We start from the raw sequence: 17,142 nt of genomic DNA, 5'->3' as shown, positions 1-17,142 counted from the left end.
GGAGGAATCAGTCTCCCTGACTTCAAGCTATACAAAGGTACAGTAATCAATATGGTATGGCAGTTGAACAAAAAAAGAAATATAGACCAATGATACAGGATGGAAAGTCCAAAGACAAACCCATGTACAAAGATAAACCCATAGGTCATTTAATCTATGACAAAGGGGTCAGGAATATACAAAGGAGAAAAGACAGCCTCTTCAATAAGTGGTGCTGGGAAATCTGTACAGTTACATGTAAAAGAATAAAATTAGAACACTTTCTAACACCATATACAGAAATAAACTCTAAATGGATTAAAGACTTAAAGACCAGACACTACAAAACTCTTAGAGGAAAACATAGACAGAATGTTCTTTGACATAAACCACAGCAAAATATTCTTTTGATCTACCTCCTAGAGTAATGAAATTAAAAACAAAAATAAACAAATGGGACCTAAGTAAGTTTAAAAGTTTTTACATACCAAAAGAAATCATAAACAAGATGAAAATATAACCTCCAACTTTTTCTCAATGGGAAAAGATGTTTGCAAACAAAGTATGGAAAAATGATTAATCTTCAAATTATAGAGACAGCTTATTAAACTCAGTATCAAAAAAAAAAAAAAAAAAAAAAAAAAGAAACAACTCAAGCAAAAAATGGGTGGAAGACTGAGACTCCCTCCCCATACCATAACAGGTGGATTCTTTACCACTGAACCACCAGGGAAGCCCCCATATAAGTGTTAATATATATTTCTCTTTATATTTTGATTACTTCACTCTGTATGACAACTCTAAGTTCATCCACATCACTTACAATTGATTCAACTTCATTCTCTTTTATGGCTGAATAATATCCCATTGTATTCATGTGCCACACTTCTTTATCCATTCATCTGTCAATGGACATCTAGGTTGCTTCCACATCCTATTGAAATAGTACTGCAATGAGCATTGTGCTCCATGTGTTTTTTGATTTATGGCTTTCTCAGGATATATGTCCAGTAGTGGGATTGTTGTATCGTATGCTAGTTTTTTAAGGAACTTCCATACTGTTCTCTACAGTGGCTGTATCAATTTACATTCCCACCAACAGTGTAAAAGGGTTCCCTTTTCTCCACACCCTCGTTAGCATTTATTGTTTGTAGATATTTTGAAGACGGTCATTCTGACTGGTGTGAGGTGATACTTCATTGAGCTTTGATTTGCATTTTTCTAATAATGAGTGATGTTGACCATCTTTTCATGTGCCTCTTGGCCACCTGTATGTCTTCTTTGGAGAGAAATCTATCTCAGTCTTCCACCCATTTTTTGCTTGAGTTGTTTCTTTTTTTTTTTTTTTGATACTGAGTTTAATAAGCTGTCTCTATAATTTGAAGATTAATCATTTTTCCATACTTTGTTTGCAAACATCTTTTCCCATTGAGAAAAAGTTGGAGGTTATATTTTCATCGTGTTTATGATTTCTTTTGGTGTGTAAAAACTTTTAAACTTACTTAGGTCCCATTTGTTTATTTTTAGATGGGTTTGACCCCTGGGTTGGGAAGATCCCCTGAAGAAGGAAATGGCAACCCACTCCAGTATTGTTGCCTGGGAAATCCCATGGAAGAGGAGCCTGGTGGCCTACAGTCCACGGGGTCGCAAAAGAGTTGGACACAACATAGCAACTACACAGCAACGCATATATATGTAATCTAGAAAATGTTACAGTGAATCTACTTACAGGGTAAGAAAGAGATGCAGATGTAGAGAACAGACTTGTGGACACTGAGGGAGAAGAAAAGGTGGGAATAATTGAGAGAGTAGCATTGACATATATATGCTATCATATGTAAAATAGCTAGTGGGAAGCTGCTTTATAACACAGGGAGCTCAGCTTGGTGCCCTGTGATGCCCTAAAGGGGTTGAGATGGGAAGAATGGGGGAGAGCTCAAGAGGGAGGGGATATATGTATAGTTGATTCACATTGTTGTACAGCAGAAACTAACACAACATTGTAAAGTGATTATACTCCAACTAAAAAAATAACAACAACAAGCACACACACAAAAAGACAGAGAGATTACATGTAGAGTAATGAAAGATTCATGTATAGGCAAGTACTGGAAGTTTTCAAGCAGAAACAGGAAAATAATACAATACAAACCCATAGATAAGTCATCAACTGTTTCATTCCAATATATAAAATCCACTTCACATGAATGTTGATCTTCCATAATATGAAGAGTAGATGTACAGCTTGAAAAAGAAATATTTTGCACAATAGTGTAAAGTATATTTAAAAATTCATTATGTTTCATGTATTTATTGACAAACTACTCAAATTTGAGTTACCTTCAGAATCTTCTGGGGCTTCCCTGGTAGCTCAGAGGTTAAAGCGTCTGCCTCCAATGAGGGAGATCCAGGTTCGATCTCTGGGTTGGGAAGATCCCCTGGAGAAGGAAGTGGCAACCACCCCAGTACTCTTGCCTGGAGAATCACATGGACGGAGGAGCCTGGTAGGCTACAGTCCATGGGGTCACAAAGAGTCGGACATGACTAAGAGACTCCACTTTCACTTTTGGAATCTACATGAAGACAGGTATATTCAATGATCTATTTTTGCCAGTGGCTGCGGCTGTGGTAGGCATTATGGACACAGAGCTGAAGAACACAGTGGAATCTTAATGAGGAGAATAAAACTCATTGAACATATGTATGTGGTACAGATATAGAGGAATATTACTCATCCATAAAAGAATAAAATAATGACATTCACAGCAGCATGGATTGACCTAGAGATTATCACACTAAGACAAAGAAAAATATCACATGGTATCATTTATATGTAAAATCTAAAAAAATGATACAAGTGAACCTATGTACCAAACAGAAATATACCACAGATAGAAAACAAACTTATGATTACCAAAGAAAAATGGTAGGGGGTGGAATAATTTAAGAGTTAGGGATTAACATATCCACAATGCTGCTGCTGCTGCTGCTAAGTTGCTTCAGTCATGTCCGACTCTGTGCGACCCCATAGATGGCAGCCCACCAGGCTCCTCTGTCCCTGGGATTCTCCAGGCAAGAATACTGGAGTGGGTTGCCATTTCCTTCTCCAATGCATGAAAGTGAAGAGTGAAAGTGAAGTCGCTCAGTCGTGTCTGACTCTTAGCGACCCCATGGACTGCAGCCCACCAGGCTCCTCCGTTCACGGGATTTTCCAGGCAAGAGTACTGGAGAGGGTTGCCATTGCCTTCTCTACTATATATAAAATAGATAACAAATAGAGATGTACTATATACCACAGGGAATTATACTCAACGTTTTGTAATAAAGTACAAGAGAAAATAACCTGAAAAAATTTATGTATATGTATAACTGAGTCACTTTGCTATATATCTGAAACTAACAACATTGTAAACTACTCTTCTTCAATTAAAAAAAGAAACCCCTCTATGATAAATGTGATAAATCCTATGATAAATGTGAATTCCCCAATTTTTCAGATCCAAGGGTGAGGATAAATTTGAGAGTTGGAAAAAACAGAAAGGGGAAAATCTTTTAGATATGAGGGAGCTCACAAGCTTAATCAAGCTAGTTACAGAAATTGTAGGGAGGCGTTGAAGTCAAATAAGTGGAAACTCCAGGAAATAAATAGAAGGAGCAAGTTTGAATCCCACAATCTGATCAAAGAATCTCATTAAAGATCTGCAATTTCTGGCTCTGAGGCTTTGAAGCCTTCAATCATGTGCCCTTCCTCAGTGGAAGACAAGTAATCCTTTTCTAGATGGCGTTCTAAAGAAAGTGTTCAGAGCCCTCTTTATGTCTTTGTTCCTCAGACTGTAGATGAAGGGGTTCAGCATGGGTGTGACCACAATGTACATCACTGACATTGTTGCAGTTGAATGTGAGCTGTGGGTAGCAGCAGAGCTGAGGTACACTCCTAAGCCTGTGCAATAAAATAAGGAGACAACTGAGAGGTGAGATGCACAGGTGGAAAATGCTTTATACTTCCCCTGAGCTGATGAGATTCTATGTATGGAAGAAGCTATCTTAGAATATGAGTAAAGGATGCCAGCAAAGGGACCAACTCCTAGCAGTCCAGCTGCAAAGTACATCACCATGTCATTAAGAAAGTTGTCAGAACAGGCAAGTTGGATCAACAACTTGACTTCACAGTAATAGTGAGGGATTTTCACCTCTTTGCAAAAGGACAGCCTTAAGACCATTAAGGTTTGTAACAAGGAATCCAGGACACTGATGATCCAGCTAACCAGAACCAAAATTCCACATATTTTGGAGTTCATGATGACTGTGTAATGCAGCGGGTGACAGATGGCCACAAAACGGTCATAGGCCATCACTGTCAGGAGGAAGATGTCCAACCCTGCAAATAGCATGAAAAAAAACATCTGGGTGATGCAGTCTTCATAAGTTATAACTTGGCTCTGTGTCTGGATGTTCCACAGCATCTTTGGGATGGTGGTGGAGGTGAAACAAATGTCTACAAAGGACAGGTTGAAGAGGAAGAAGTACATGGGGGTGTGGAGGTGGGGGTCTGAGCTGACAGTTAGGATTATGAGCATGTTTCCAAACACAGTGATCAGATACATGGAGAGGAAAAGTCCAAATATGAGATGCTGCAGTTCTGGTTTCTCCGAAAGTCCCAGAAGCAAAAATTCTGAATCTCTTGTTATGTTTCTTGGTGCCATGTGATAGAGGTGACTACAAGGAAAACATTAATATTGTGATTTTTTTTTGCACCAAATGACATTAACCACACAGTTGAAATGCTACCATTTATAACTTTCTGAGGACTTTCCTGATGGCTCAGATGGCAAAGAATCTGCCTGCAATGTGGGAGACCTGGGTTAGGAAGTTCCCCTGGAGGAGGGCATGGTGACCCAGTCTAGTATTCTTGCCTGGGAATCCCATGGACAGAGGAGCCTGGCAGCTACTGTCCAAGGAGTCAAAAAAAGTTGGACATGACTAAGCACAATATAATTTTCTGTCACAATAGATTGCCAATATTTTGTTCATGGATTTGATCCTCTTTAGGGAATTGTCTGTGCCTTCTCTAACTAGCAAACTAGTGCTTTTATCTTTTTACTCAAGATGTCATGTATTCCACAGTTTTTTTTTTCTGTTTCATATTCTTAACTTTTCAAGTTAATTTTTCTAAATTGATTTTTTATTTTAAATTAATTTTTATTATAGTACAATTGTTTTACTATTCCATAGTTTTAATGAGAAATTCTTTCATTCTTTTGGGGAATATAAATTGACTTGGGCAATGTCCAGGTGCCATCAAGGCAACAAGTACAGGGTTCTGAGAAACAAAAAGCTCCTAAATTCCAGTTATAAAAAAATAATATAAGCTAATTAAAAATATATGCAATATATGTAGCATGTCAGATGGCTGCAGTAGGTTTAAGGGACAAAGCAAAGAGGGTGTGCTATTTTTTGTGGCTTCAAGAAAAACTTGAAAATACAGTATATTTGGTTAGAGACCTAAAGGAAGAAAAAAAAACTATGAATATATCAGTAGAACTGTAATGTAGGCAGGATATACATTCATTGCAGAAGCCTCTAGTGTATTTGTTCATAACATTTATGTTTTTTAAAAAAAGAAAGCCAATTTGGGGAGATTAATGGACAGGAGGGAGAGTGAGGAGAAATGAAGTCAGAGGATATTAAAAAAAAAAGGTGGCCTTCTAGCTGATGCTAACTTTTCAAGGCACAAGGATCCCCTCATCCACACTATTTTCCCCTAGCACTTTATGAAATTGTTGCAAAGGTGACCTGTATCTTTAAATGAATCCCTTCTTTTGACTGAATTCTGGTCTTTTTGTGTAAGAGTCACTTTGGAATATGTGAGCTCAGTATCCTTGCTTTGAGGACATCTCACACTCCACAAGTCAGGGACAGAAACACACACACACATACACACACACAGAGTACATCCTGGCTTCATAGGCTGTTACTAACATATCCTTTTCACCCCTAACTATCCTGATTAAGTTAGAGGTCAAAATAGCTCAAATTAATCAGATCAGGTTATACACAAAAGGCACCCAGAACGTCCAGTGTCAAACTTCCCAGGTTCAATAAACTTGTGCTTTGAAATTAGCATTGCTTTTTTATGCCATGTATTAAACATACATAAAGAGTTGTTAAGTGAATATGTGTCTGTATATGAATCTATATTCTTTCTCAAAACCTGGATTTTAAGAAATATGTATGTATATATATTTGGGCTTCTCAGTGTAATAGTCAAGAATCTGCCTGACAATGCAGGAGACTCAAGAGACATGGGCTTGCACCTGGGTCAGGAAGATTCCCTGGAGGAGGAAATGTCAACCCACTCCTGTATTCTTGCCTGGAAAATCCCACGGACAGAGGAGTCTGGTCAGCTACAGTCCATGGGGTTGCAGAGTTGGACATGACTGAAGTGATTAAGCATGCACACGCGCGCGTGCGCACACACACACACACACACACACACACGGAGAGAGAGAGAAGCAGAGACAGAGACAGAGGGAGAAAGAGAGAGACAGAGAAGGAGAGGCAGAGAAATAGAGACACACACATATAGAGAAAATGGACGTCAGAGGGTATAAAGATCTAATAAGCTCAAATGATCCATTGAGAGACTGTGGTGAAGAAAAACTTCTTTGGTTATGGTGAAATTTCATGTTCTCTTATATTTGCTTAATGCCCAGAAAAATGATTAAAAAGAAAAAATAAATTAATCCAAAGAAAGAATAAAATAATATTATCTTTATGGTTTGATAGATGTATGAAATCTGTAGCCCAAGAGAAAAATAAAGAATGGGAAAAAACCAAAGCTTCAAAAAGAGGATGTTTAAAACATACAATGAATATAAAATGAAATTTGTCATTTTAAAAATCAGATAGAAGAACATGGTTTTCCTGTGCATATTTCATATTTATTTGAAGAACTGTTTGCAAAAAAACTTTGCCTCTTTTCCTCCTTCTAACATTTTACAAAAAATTAAAGAGATTACAACTTCAGCATAAGAATAATGCCTTGATATCTAAATATATAAAATATAAGGGTGGGCATATCTCTTTGCCTTTTCATACTGTTTAGGAAATCAATCCTGAATATTCATTGGGAGGACTGATGCTGAAGCTGAAGCTCCAAGACTTTGGCTACCTGATGCGAAGAGACAACTCATTAGAAAAGACCTGATGCTGGGAAAGATTGAAGGCAGGAGGAGAAGGGGTTGACAGAGGATGAGATAGTTGGATGGCATCACCAACTCAATGGACATGAGTTTGAGCAAGCTCTGGGAGATGGTAAAGGACAGGGAAGCCTGGCATGCTGCAGTCCACTGGGTCACAAAGAGTAGGACACGACTGAGTGACTGAACAATAACCAAGGGTGGGCACAAGCACCTTAAATAAGGAAAGGAACTCAGAAGTAAGATAATAAACATATTTAAGTAAATAAATTTAAAATATTATGGCCAAAAATATGCCCAAAAGTCAATTGAACAAAAGTCATTTGTAAAAATTATTTGAAAGGTTGAAAATTAAAAAATGGATAAATAAAAAGGTGACCAAATATATAAATCTTTTCTCTAACTCAGTGTATAATTTAAGAAAGCCATAGGAAATCTCTTTCATATCATAGACCTGGGAAAACCTTAAAGATCTGTCATATTTTGGGGTGAGAACTGTCAAAAGAGTAGCAAGGGTTTTCTTGAGTCTCTAAGTTTTCTGCAGAAATACAAAGTGTTACAGTATTTTAGGGCTTCCATGATAGCTCAGTTGGTAAAGAATCTGTCTGCAATGCAGGAGACCCTAGTTCAATTCCTGGGTTGGGAAGATCCCCTGGAGAAGGGAAAGGCTACCATTCCAGTATTCTGGCCTGGAGGATTCCATGGACTGTATAGTCCATGAGGTCGCAAAGAGTCGGACACGACTGAGCAACTTTCACACTTCACTTTAACCTCATTAGCATACTCCTTTTTATATCTTAATTTTTTTCATGTATTCACAGAAGACACTCTGACATATGTTTCCTATACTGTTAAATATATGTACTGTAGTTGCAAGGATGTATTTGCAGGTATGCCTTGGTGTGGATCCTTCTCATTAATTTGGAAATATGGTAAAAAATTCAATCTTAAAAGTTAGAAAGAAATGCCTTCGCTTTATTTTATACACTGCACAGCTGATACCCTATTTCTCTACTCCAGTTAATTAGGAAGATGCTTGGACATATGTTCTACTTTTACTGGAAGCACTTTATGCCTCTCATAATTGGGCTTTCATTCCTATCATTTGGTGGGTATCACTGAGCATTGTCTTATTGAATTCAGTGTTCACTTTTCTTTTTAGCATCATAAAGAAGCCTTGATATTTAATCAAGCAAGCTAACAACCACAGTGGTCTCTGGGCTCTGGTCTGGGCTAAGCAGCTGTTCAGGTGATGTCAAGTAAGCATTCTAGAATTTCCTTCCTCTGACCTTTTCCATCAGTGTCTTTTGGGCTCTTGGACTCACCTGCATGGGAACTCTGAGACAGTTTTTTTGTGTGGAAATCTGAATCTCTTCCCAGATGTCTGATGATGAAGTCTGAAACTCTTTCCCCAGTAAGACAGCAGGAAGGGGTCACTCATTGATCCTTTAGTCAGACATAGGACTCCAAAACTACAGCTGTGTCTCATTCATGTTCAGGTTACACAGACTCAGGGAATGCAGCGGAGGAGATATTTACAGCTCAATATCTGCTCGTTGGGTTTCCCAGGTGACTCAGTGGTAAAAAAATCCACCTGCCCATGCAGGAGACATGGGTTTGATCCCTGGATCTGGAACATCCTCTGGAAAAGGAAATGGCAACCCACCCCCGGCATTGTTGCCTGGGAAATCCCATGGACAGAGGAGCCTGGTGGGCTACAGTTCATGGGGTCCTAACAATAGTTGGGCATGATTTAGTGACTAAACAACAATCTGCTCATTAGAAGCATTTCCCTTGCGTTACAATAACGTATAAACACTGGATTTCCCTGTGGAACTTGGTCTGGACAGAAAGAAAAATTTTTTTCCTGGTGATTTTCTGTTTCTCAGGAGAGCAGGTTATCAGCCCTATGAGAATGAGGCAATCTCTTGCATAGGTTCCTTGGTTCTTCAAAGCACTGACTTGTGGTGTGGGCATGGCCCAAGATACCCTTAGGAAATTATTACTGCCCTGTTTATTAGAGGACCAACTTTGCTCCTTTGATGTAAAATATTGAGCAGTGCACTTCCCCTCTTCCTGACACTTTTACTAACTCTACTAGGAATTTCAGACCTATTCCTGAAGTGAAGGGGAATTGAGTATGCTAAGTGGGCTTTCCTGGTGGCTCCAACAGTAAAGAATCTGCATGCAATGAAGGAGATTGCCTTTGATCCCTGGGTCAGGAAGATAGGACTTCATACTTATTTCTGAAGTTAAGGGGAATTGATTAGTTCCTAATTAAAAATATTTGTAAGTTATGATGCATATTTTGGTATTTTCAAGCACCATAACCTACCGTAGCACACTAGAGGGATTATCTGATTTAATTTTCAGAGAACCACTTTCTGTGAGGTAGCACTATTATAACTCCATCCTCCATTTCAGGTATAGAATTCAGAAGTATGTAAAGTTCTGCTGTATGTTATTTTCTACTGAAAATTGCAAGCCTATTTCAGGTTGGAGTCATGAATGGAATTCCATCAGAATGTTTCCAGTTCTCAAACTTTGGGTTGTGGTTTTCCATCAGGGATGATTTTGCTCCTGGGGATATTTGGCAGTGTTTTAAGGGATGCTGCTAAAACCCCATAATAAACAGTATAGCACTTGACACAAATAATTATCCTGCCACAAATGTTAACCCTGAGAAGGTGAGAAAACCCATTTTATACCAGCACTTCTTTTATGTCCTTGCACATACAGATCATCAGGGATTCTAATTCAAGTACAAAATCTGACCAGCTAGCTCTGCAGTGAGCCCTAGGACCTTGCATTTCTAACAAGCTCCCGAGTGATGCTGCAGGTCCTGGTCTGTGGGCACACTTTAATAAGGCTAAGGTCCTTTGTTACAATATGGGCTTCCCGGGTGGTGATAGTGGTAAAGAACCTGCCTGCCAATGCAAGAGATGTAAGAGATGTGGATTTGATCCCTGGGTTGGGAAGATCCCCTGGAGGAGGTACGGCAACCCACTCCAGTATTCTTGCCTGGAGAATCCTCTGGACAGAGGAGCCTGGTGAACTACTGAGACAACTTAGCACACACTGTGTTACAATAGGGTATAGGTGATACTTTACATCTTCTGTACCCAATATCATTTTTGTATATAATTTTATAAGAAAAAGATTTTACTCACTGTCATAGCTGTAATGCATTCTGTGTTCATGTCTTCATATAACAGCTCTTGAATGACATCACATTATATACATCAGGAAAACCCTTTGTAGTAGGCAGAATAATGGTCCAAAAAAGCTGTCCACATCCTAATCACAAGAACTTTTAAATATGTTAGCTTGTATAGGGGGGAATAAATATAGCAGATAAAAAACTTTCTGATCATTCATTCTCTGCTGAGAAGATTAGCTTGGATTATCCAGGTTGGTAATGCAAAGGCAAAGACTGAAGGCAAAAGGAGAAGAGGGTGGCAGAGGATGAGATGGTTAGATAGAGTCACTGACTCAGTGGACATGAATTTGAACAAGCTCTGGGATATAGTGAAAGATAGGGAGGCCTGGCATGCTCCAGTCCATGAAGAGTCTTGAAGAGTCAGATACAACCTAGCGACTGAACAACATAAGTAATGGCAATGGTATTCTAAATGTGGAGGAGAGAGGAAGAATTGTAGCCAGGGAGAGCTTTGAAGATGCCGTGCTGCTGGCTTTGAAGATGCTGAAAGGACTATGACATAAGGAATGCAGGAGGCCACTAGAAGTTAATCTAGTAAGGCTGTTCATTCTTTCTTGGAGTGTCCAAAGGCATCTCGGCTTTCACACACATTTGCCTTGAGTCCAGTGAGAGGGAGAGCAACTTCTGTTCTCCAGAGCTTTAATTCTGCACCCATTAGTATAGTAATTTGTTATAGTTGCAATAGGAATGTAATATACACATTTATCCAATAACATATGGCTCATCGGAAATGGTTTTAAGCTTCTCAGTTTAGCCATTTAGTTTCCCCTAGATCAAGGTATTTTGTGTTGAAGTCCCACATTAAAAGAAGAAGAAAATCAAAGTCAATTAAGGGATATTTTGCCCCATTTCTGATGAATTGAGTTACAAATTCCTTAAATATAGATGTAGTTCTGACTTTGAGGCCTTAAGGTAGATAATTCATATCAAAAGTAAAGTCACACATTCTCTTTGTGTCTTTTTGTCAACATTTATACAATCTTTGACTTTTATCTTAAGTCTAACATTCATTCTTTTCATTTCTTTACCATCCAACTCTCTTTAAATGTTTCCCTCAACATACTATATGGGATTATAAATGAATCTGTGTGCATTTATACACATGTATGTGAATGGGTTTATTTGAGAGAAAAATATATACAAAGAACACACAGACATACACACACCATACCCTTGAATATCTTCTTTGGTCTACACAAATAGTTTTACAGATTTCATTTTTTCTCACCACATCCCTCAGAAGTTTCCTATCCCACATTACCTTATGAAATAAGAAAACTGATGTCAGGTAATCACATTTTTTTTTTTTTTTTTTTGTGAGAGTTGGCCCATAAAGAAAGCTGAGCACTGAAGAATTAATGCTTTTTTTTTTAAATTCTTTAACTTTACAATATTGTATTGGTTTTGCCGTATATCAACATGAATCCGCCACAGGTATACACTTGATCCCCATCCTGAACCCTCCTCCCTCCTCCCTCCCCGTACCATCCCTCTGGGTCATCCCAATGCACCAGCCCCAAGCATCCAGTATCGTGCATCAAATCTGGACTGGCGACTCATTTCATATATGATATTATACATGTTTCAATGCCATTCTCCCAAATCTTCCCACCCTCTCCCTCTCCCATAGAGTCCAAAAAACTGTTCTAAACATCAGTGTCTCTTTTGCTGTCTCGTATACAGGGTTATTGTTACCATCTTTCTAAATTCCATATATATGCATTAGTATACTGTATTGGTGTTTTTCTTTCTGGCTTATTTCACTCTGTATAATAGGCTCCAGTTTCATCCACCTCATTAGAACTGATTCAAATGTATTCTTTTTAATGGCTGAGTAATACTCCATTGTGTATATGTACCACAGCTTTCTTAGCCATTCATCTGCTGATGGACATCTAGGTTGCTTCCATGTCCTGGCTATTATGAACAGTGCTGCGATGAACAGTGGGGTACACGTGTCTCTTTCCCTTCTGGTTTCCTCAGTGTGTATGCCCAGCAGTGGGATTGCTAGATCGTATGGCAGTTCTATTTCCAGTTTTTTAAGGAATCTCCACACTGTTCTCCATAGTGGCTGTATGAGTTTGCATTTCCATCAACAGTGTATGAGGGTTCCCTTTTCTCCACACCCTCTCCAGCATTTATTGCTTGTAGACTTTTGGATCGCAGCCATTCTGACTGGCGTGAAATGGTACCTCATTGTGGTTTTGATTTGCATTTCTCTGATAATGAGTGATGTTGAGCATCTTTTCATGTGTTTGTTACCATCTGTATGTCTTCTTTGGAGAAATGTCTGTTTAGTTCTTTGGCCCATTTTTTGATTGAGTCGTTTATTTTTCTGGAATTGAGCTGCAGGAGTTCCTTGTATATTTTTGAGATTAATTCTTAGTCAGTTGCTTCATTTGCTATTATTTTCTCCCATTCTGAAGGCTGTCTTTTCACCATGCTTATAGCTTCCTTTGTTGTGCAGAAGCTTTTAAGTTTAATTAGGTCCCATTTGTTCATTTTTGGTTTTATTTCCAATATTCTGGGAGGTGGGTCATAGAGGATCCTGCTGTGATGTATGTCGGAGAGTGTTTTACCTATGTTCTCCTCTAGGAGTTTTATAGTTTTTGGTCTTATGTTTAGATCCTTAATCCATTTTGAGTTTATTTTTGTGTATGGAATTAGAAAGTGTTCTAGTTTCATTACTTTACAAGTGGTTGACCAGTTTTCCCAGCACCACTTGTTAAAGATTGTCTTTAATCCATTGTATATTCTTGCCTCCTTTGTCAAAGATAAGGTGTTCATAGGTGTGTGGCTTTATCTGTGAGCTTTCTATTTTGTTCCATTGATCTATATTTTTGTCTTTGTGCCAGTACCATACTGTCTTGATGACTGTGGCTTTGTAGTAGAGCCTGAAGTCAGGCAGGTTGATTCCTCCAGTTCCATTCTTCTTTCTCAAGATTGCTTTGGATATTCAAGGTTTTTTTGTATTTCCATACAAATTGTGAGATTATTTGTTCTAGCTCTGTGAAAAATACCATTGGTAGCTTGATAGGGATTGCATTGAATCTATAAATTGCTTTGGATAGTATACTCATTTTCACTATATTGATTCTTCCAATCCATGAACATGGTATATTTCTCCATCTATTAGTGTCCTATTTGATTTCTTTCACCAGTGTTTTATAGTTTTATATATATAGAAATTTAATTTCTTTAGGTAGATATATTCCTAAGTATTTTATTCTTTTCGTTGCAATGGTGCATGGAATTGTTCCCTTAATTTCTCTTTCTATTTTCTCATTATGGGTGTATAGGAATGCAAGGGATTTCTGTATGTTGATTTTATATCCTGCAACTTTACTATATTCATTGATTAGTTCTAGTAATATTCTGGTGGAGTCTTTAGGGTTTTCTATGTAGAGGATCATGTCATCTGCAAACAGTGAGAGTTTTACTTCTTCTTTTCCAATTTGGATTCCTTTGATTTCTTTTTCTGCTCTGATTGCTGTGGCCTAAACTTCAAAAACTATGTTGAATAGTAATGGTGAGAGTGGGCACCCATGTCTTGTTCCTGACTTTAGGGGAAATGCTTTCAATTTTTCACCATTGAGGATAATGTTTGCTGTGGGTTTGTCATATATAGCTTTTATTATGTTGAGGTATGTTCCTTCTATTCCTGCTTTCTGGAGAGTTTTGATCATAAATGGATGTTGAATTTTGTCAAAGGCTTTCTCTGCATCTATTGAGATAATCATATGGTTTTTATTTTTCAATTTGTTAATGTGGTGTATTACATTGATTGATTTGCGGATATTGAAGAATCCTTGCATCCCTGGGATAAAGCCCACTTGGTCATGATGTATGATCTTTTTAATGTGTTGTTGGATTCTGATTGCTAGAATTTTGTTAAGGATTTTTGCATCTATGTTCATCAGTGATATTGGCCTGTAGTTTTCTTTTTTTGTGGCATCTTTGTCAGGTTTTGGTATTGGGGTGATGGTGGCCTCATAGAATGAGTTTGAAAGTTTACCTTCCTCTGCAATTTTCTGGAAGAGTTTGAGCAGGATAGGTGTCAGCTCTTCTTTAAGTTTTTTTGGTAGAATTCGGCTGTGAAGCCATCTGGACCTGGGCTTTTGTTTGCTGGAAGATTTCTTTTTTTTTTTTTTAATTTTATTTTATTTTTAAATTTTACATTCTGATTACAGTTTCAGTTTCCGTGCTTGTGATGTGTCTGTTAAGATTTTCTATTTCTTCCTAGTCCAGTTTTGGAAAGTTGTACTTTTCGAAGAATTTGTCCATTTCTTCCACGTTGTCCATTTTATTGCCATATAATTGCTGATAGTAGTCTCTTATGATCTTTGTATTTCTGTGTTGTCTGTTGTGATCTCTCCATTTTCATTTCTAATTTTATCGATTTGATTTTTCTCCCTTGTTTCTTGATGAGTCTGGCTAATGGTTCATCAATTTTATTTACCCTTTCAAAGAACCAGCTTTTGGCTTTGTTGGTTTTTGCTATGGTCTCTTTTGTTTCTTTTGCACATATTTCTGCCCTATTTTTTAAGATTTCTTTCCTTCTACTAACCCTGGGGTTCTTCATTTCTTCCTTTTCTAGTTGCTTTAGGTGTAGAGTTAGGTTATTTATTTGACTTTTTTCTTGTTTCTTGAGGTATGCCTGTATTGCTATGAACCATTTAAAACAAATTCATAACAAAGCAGTAAAACTTATTTTAGACTTTCTCAAGTTGCATACAACGGAAACTAACAGAATATAGTCTTAATTTTTAAATGACATTTTAATTTCTTCAATTTTTACACATTCAATGGATACAGTATATTACATGTTGTTGTTTAGTTTCCAAAACGTGTCCAGCTCTCTTTTCTGACCCCATGGACTGTAGCCTGCCATGCACCTCTGTCCATGGGGTTCTCCAGGCAAGAATACTGGAGTGGCTTGCCATTTCCTTCTCCAGGGGATCTATCTTTCCTACCCAGGCATTGAACCTGTGTCTCCTGCTTTGGCAGGTGGATTCCTTACCACTGAATCACTTGGGAGGCCATATTAGAGAAGGAAATGGCAACCCACTCTAGTATTCTTGTCTGGAGAATCCCATGAACAGAGGAGCTTGGAGGGCTTTCAGTCGCAAAGAGTCAGACATGACTGAAGCAACTAGCACATTATATGCAATTATGTTTTAACAAACTTATTATAATTAAAAAACTTAGTGTTGGCGACAGGGTAAGATGAAGTAAGAAGACCATTCATTTTCACTTTTGTTTAAGGCAAAGATTCTCAACTTTTCAATATTTTGTTTATGGATTTGGTCCTCTTTAGAGAATCCTCTGTATCATCTCTAATAGTGATTTCCCCTCAACATGTCGTGAATTCCACGGTTTTAATGATACATTCCTTCATGCCTGTATAAAATATAAATTGAAATGTGACTACGTTCCATGTATTGTCTATGCAGGGAGTGTAGGGTGCTAAAAAACAAATGTTCTGTAATCTTTGCTTTTGTTTAAGGCAAAGATTCAATTCCATCCCTTAAAAAATAGAGAGAACATAAAATGACTGACACAGACTTTATAATAATTATAAACCCTCAGACATTCTGCAAACATAATTGTATACGTACATATCTAAGTGGCAAACAGCAAACTTTATGAAAAAAAAATTCAATTTTTAGTTTGGAAGAATACAGTGAAAAACAGGAATAAAAATGTGCTGAATTCACTATTTGAAAGGAAAGGAGCTGGCAGGCAATTTCAAGTAGAGGAAGTAATTAACTAACCTAACAAATGTATTCAGATTTGCAGGGCATTTGTTCATTGCAAAGAAAGCTAATTTGCACACCTATTTGCACATAATGAATAATTATTTTCACTTGAATACTAAGAGAAGGAAGATACTATGAAGTGTATGTTTCATGAACTGCTGTTGGTCTGGATCTTACTTATCATAGTCAAATATGCTCCTTCTTAAGAAAACTACCCTGCATCTCTGTACAAACCTCCACAGCTAATACCCTTTGTCTCTACTCAAGTGAATTGTAGAAGTGCTTGGACTTAGGTTCAAGGTTTTACTGGAAGCACTTTACACCTCCCATTTCCTCTTCTAATTGGGCTTCCATGTCCGCTGTTTTATGGTCAGCATTGCTCCTTGCATTGTTGAATTCAATATTCCTTTTTATTTGTGGCATCATAAAATAAGGCATTAATTAATTAGTCAAGCAAATGACCACAGTGATCTTGGCCCTAGATTAGTCTGGGTTGCCTATCAGGTGAACTCAGGTAAATGTTATTGCCTGCCATTCCCTCTGACCTTCTGCAGTATTTACTGGACTCTTGGGCTCACCTGGGTGGAGTCTCTGAGAAGAAGATCTTATCATAGAGGTCCAAATTCTTCTTGGATGGTTGATGGTGGAGATAGAAGCTCTGTTTCCAGACAAGACAGCAGGATGGAAGTCAAGCACTGGTTCCCCCAGCCAGAGTTATGAGTCCATAAGCAACAACCATGTCCTGTTCATCCAAAGGTTGCACAGGCTGAGGGATGAAACAGAGGAGATATTTATAACTCCCTATGTCTGCTCATTAGCATATTGCCCTCTTGTTATGCCAATCTCTAATAACTGGTTTCCTTCTGGGACACTGGTCTGGACAAATAACAGAATTTTCCTGCTCATTCTCCATGTCTAGGAGACACTGTTACAAGCCAGATTAATTCAGTGATTATTACATCTTCCATGATATCTCTTGTCTTCC

The 17,142-nt window shown here is 37.9% G+C and overlaps 1 protein-coding gene across 1 annotated transcript; it reads right to left on the bottom strand.

Annotated features, from left to right (window-relative positions):
- Window positions 1-3,728: 3,728 nt before the first annotated feature.
- Window positions 3,729-4,682, bottom strand: LOC102392499 (olfactory receptor 7A17-like). Its single transcript, XM_006073534.3, has one exon. The coding sequence runs from the start codon at window positions 4,680-4,682 to the stop codon at window positions 3,729-3,731; it is 954 nt and encodes a 317-aa protein (XP_006073596.2).
- Window positions 4,683-17,142: the final 12,460 nt, after the last annotated feature.

The sequence above is a fragment of the Bubalus bubalis genome, chromosome 9 (genome assembly GCF_019923935.1).
Source record: "Bubalus bubalis isolate 160015118507 breed Murrah chromosome 9, NDDB_SH_1, whole genome shotgun sequence".
Classification (NCBI taxonomy): domain Eukaryota; kingdom Metazoa; phylum Chordata; class Mammalia; order Artiodactyla; family Bovidae; genus Bubalus; species Bubalus bubalis.
This window is presented reverse-complemented; position numbering and strand designations above follow the sequence as displayed.

Excerpts from the sequence above, each read along its gene's own strand:
- LOC102392499 (XM_006073534.3), bottom strand. The coding sequence starts at position 4,682 with ATGGCACCAAGAAACATAACAAGAGATTCAGAATTTTTGCTTCTGGGA.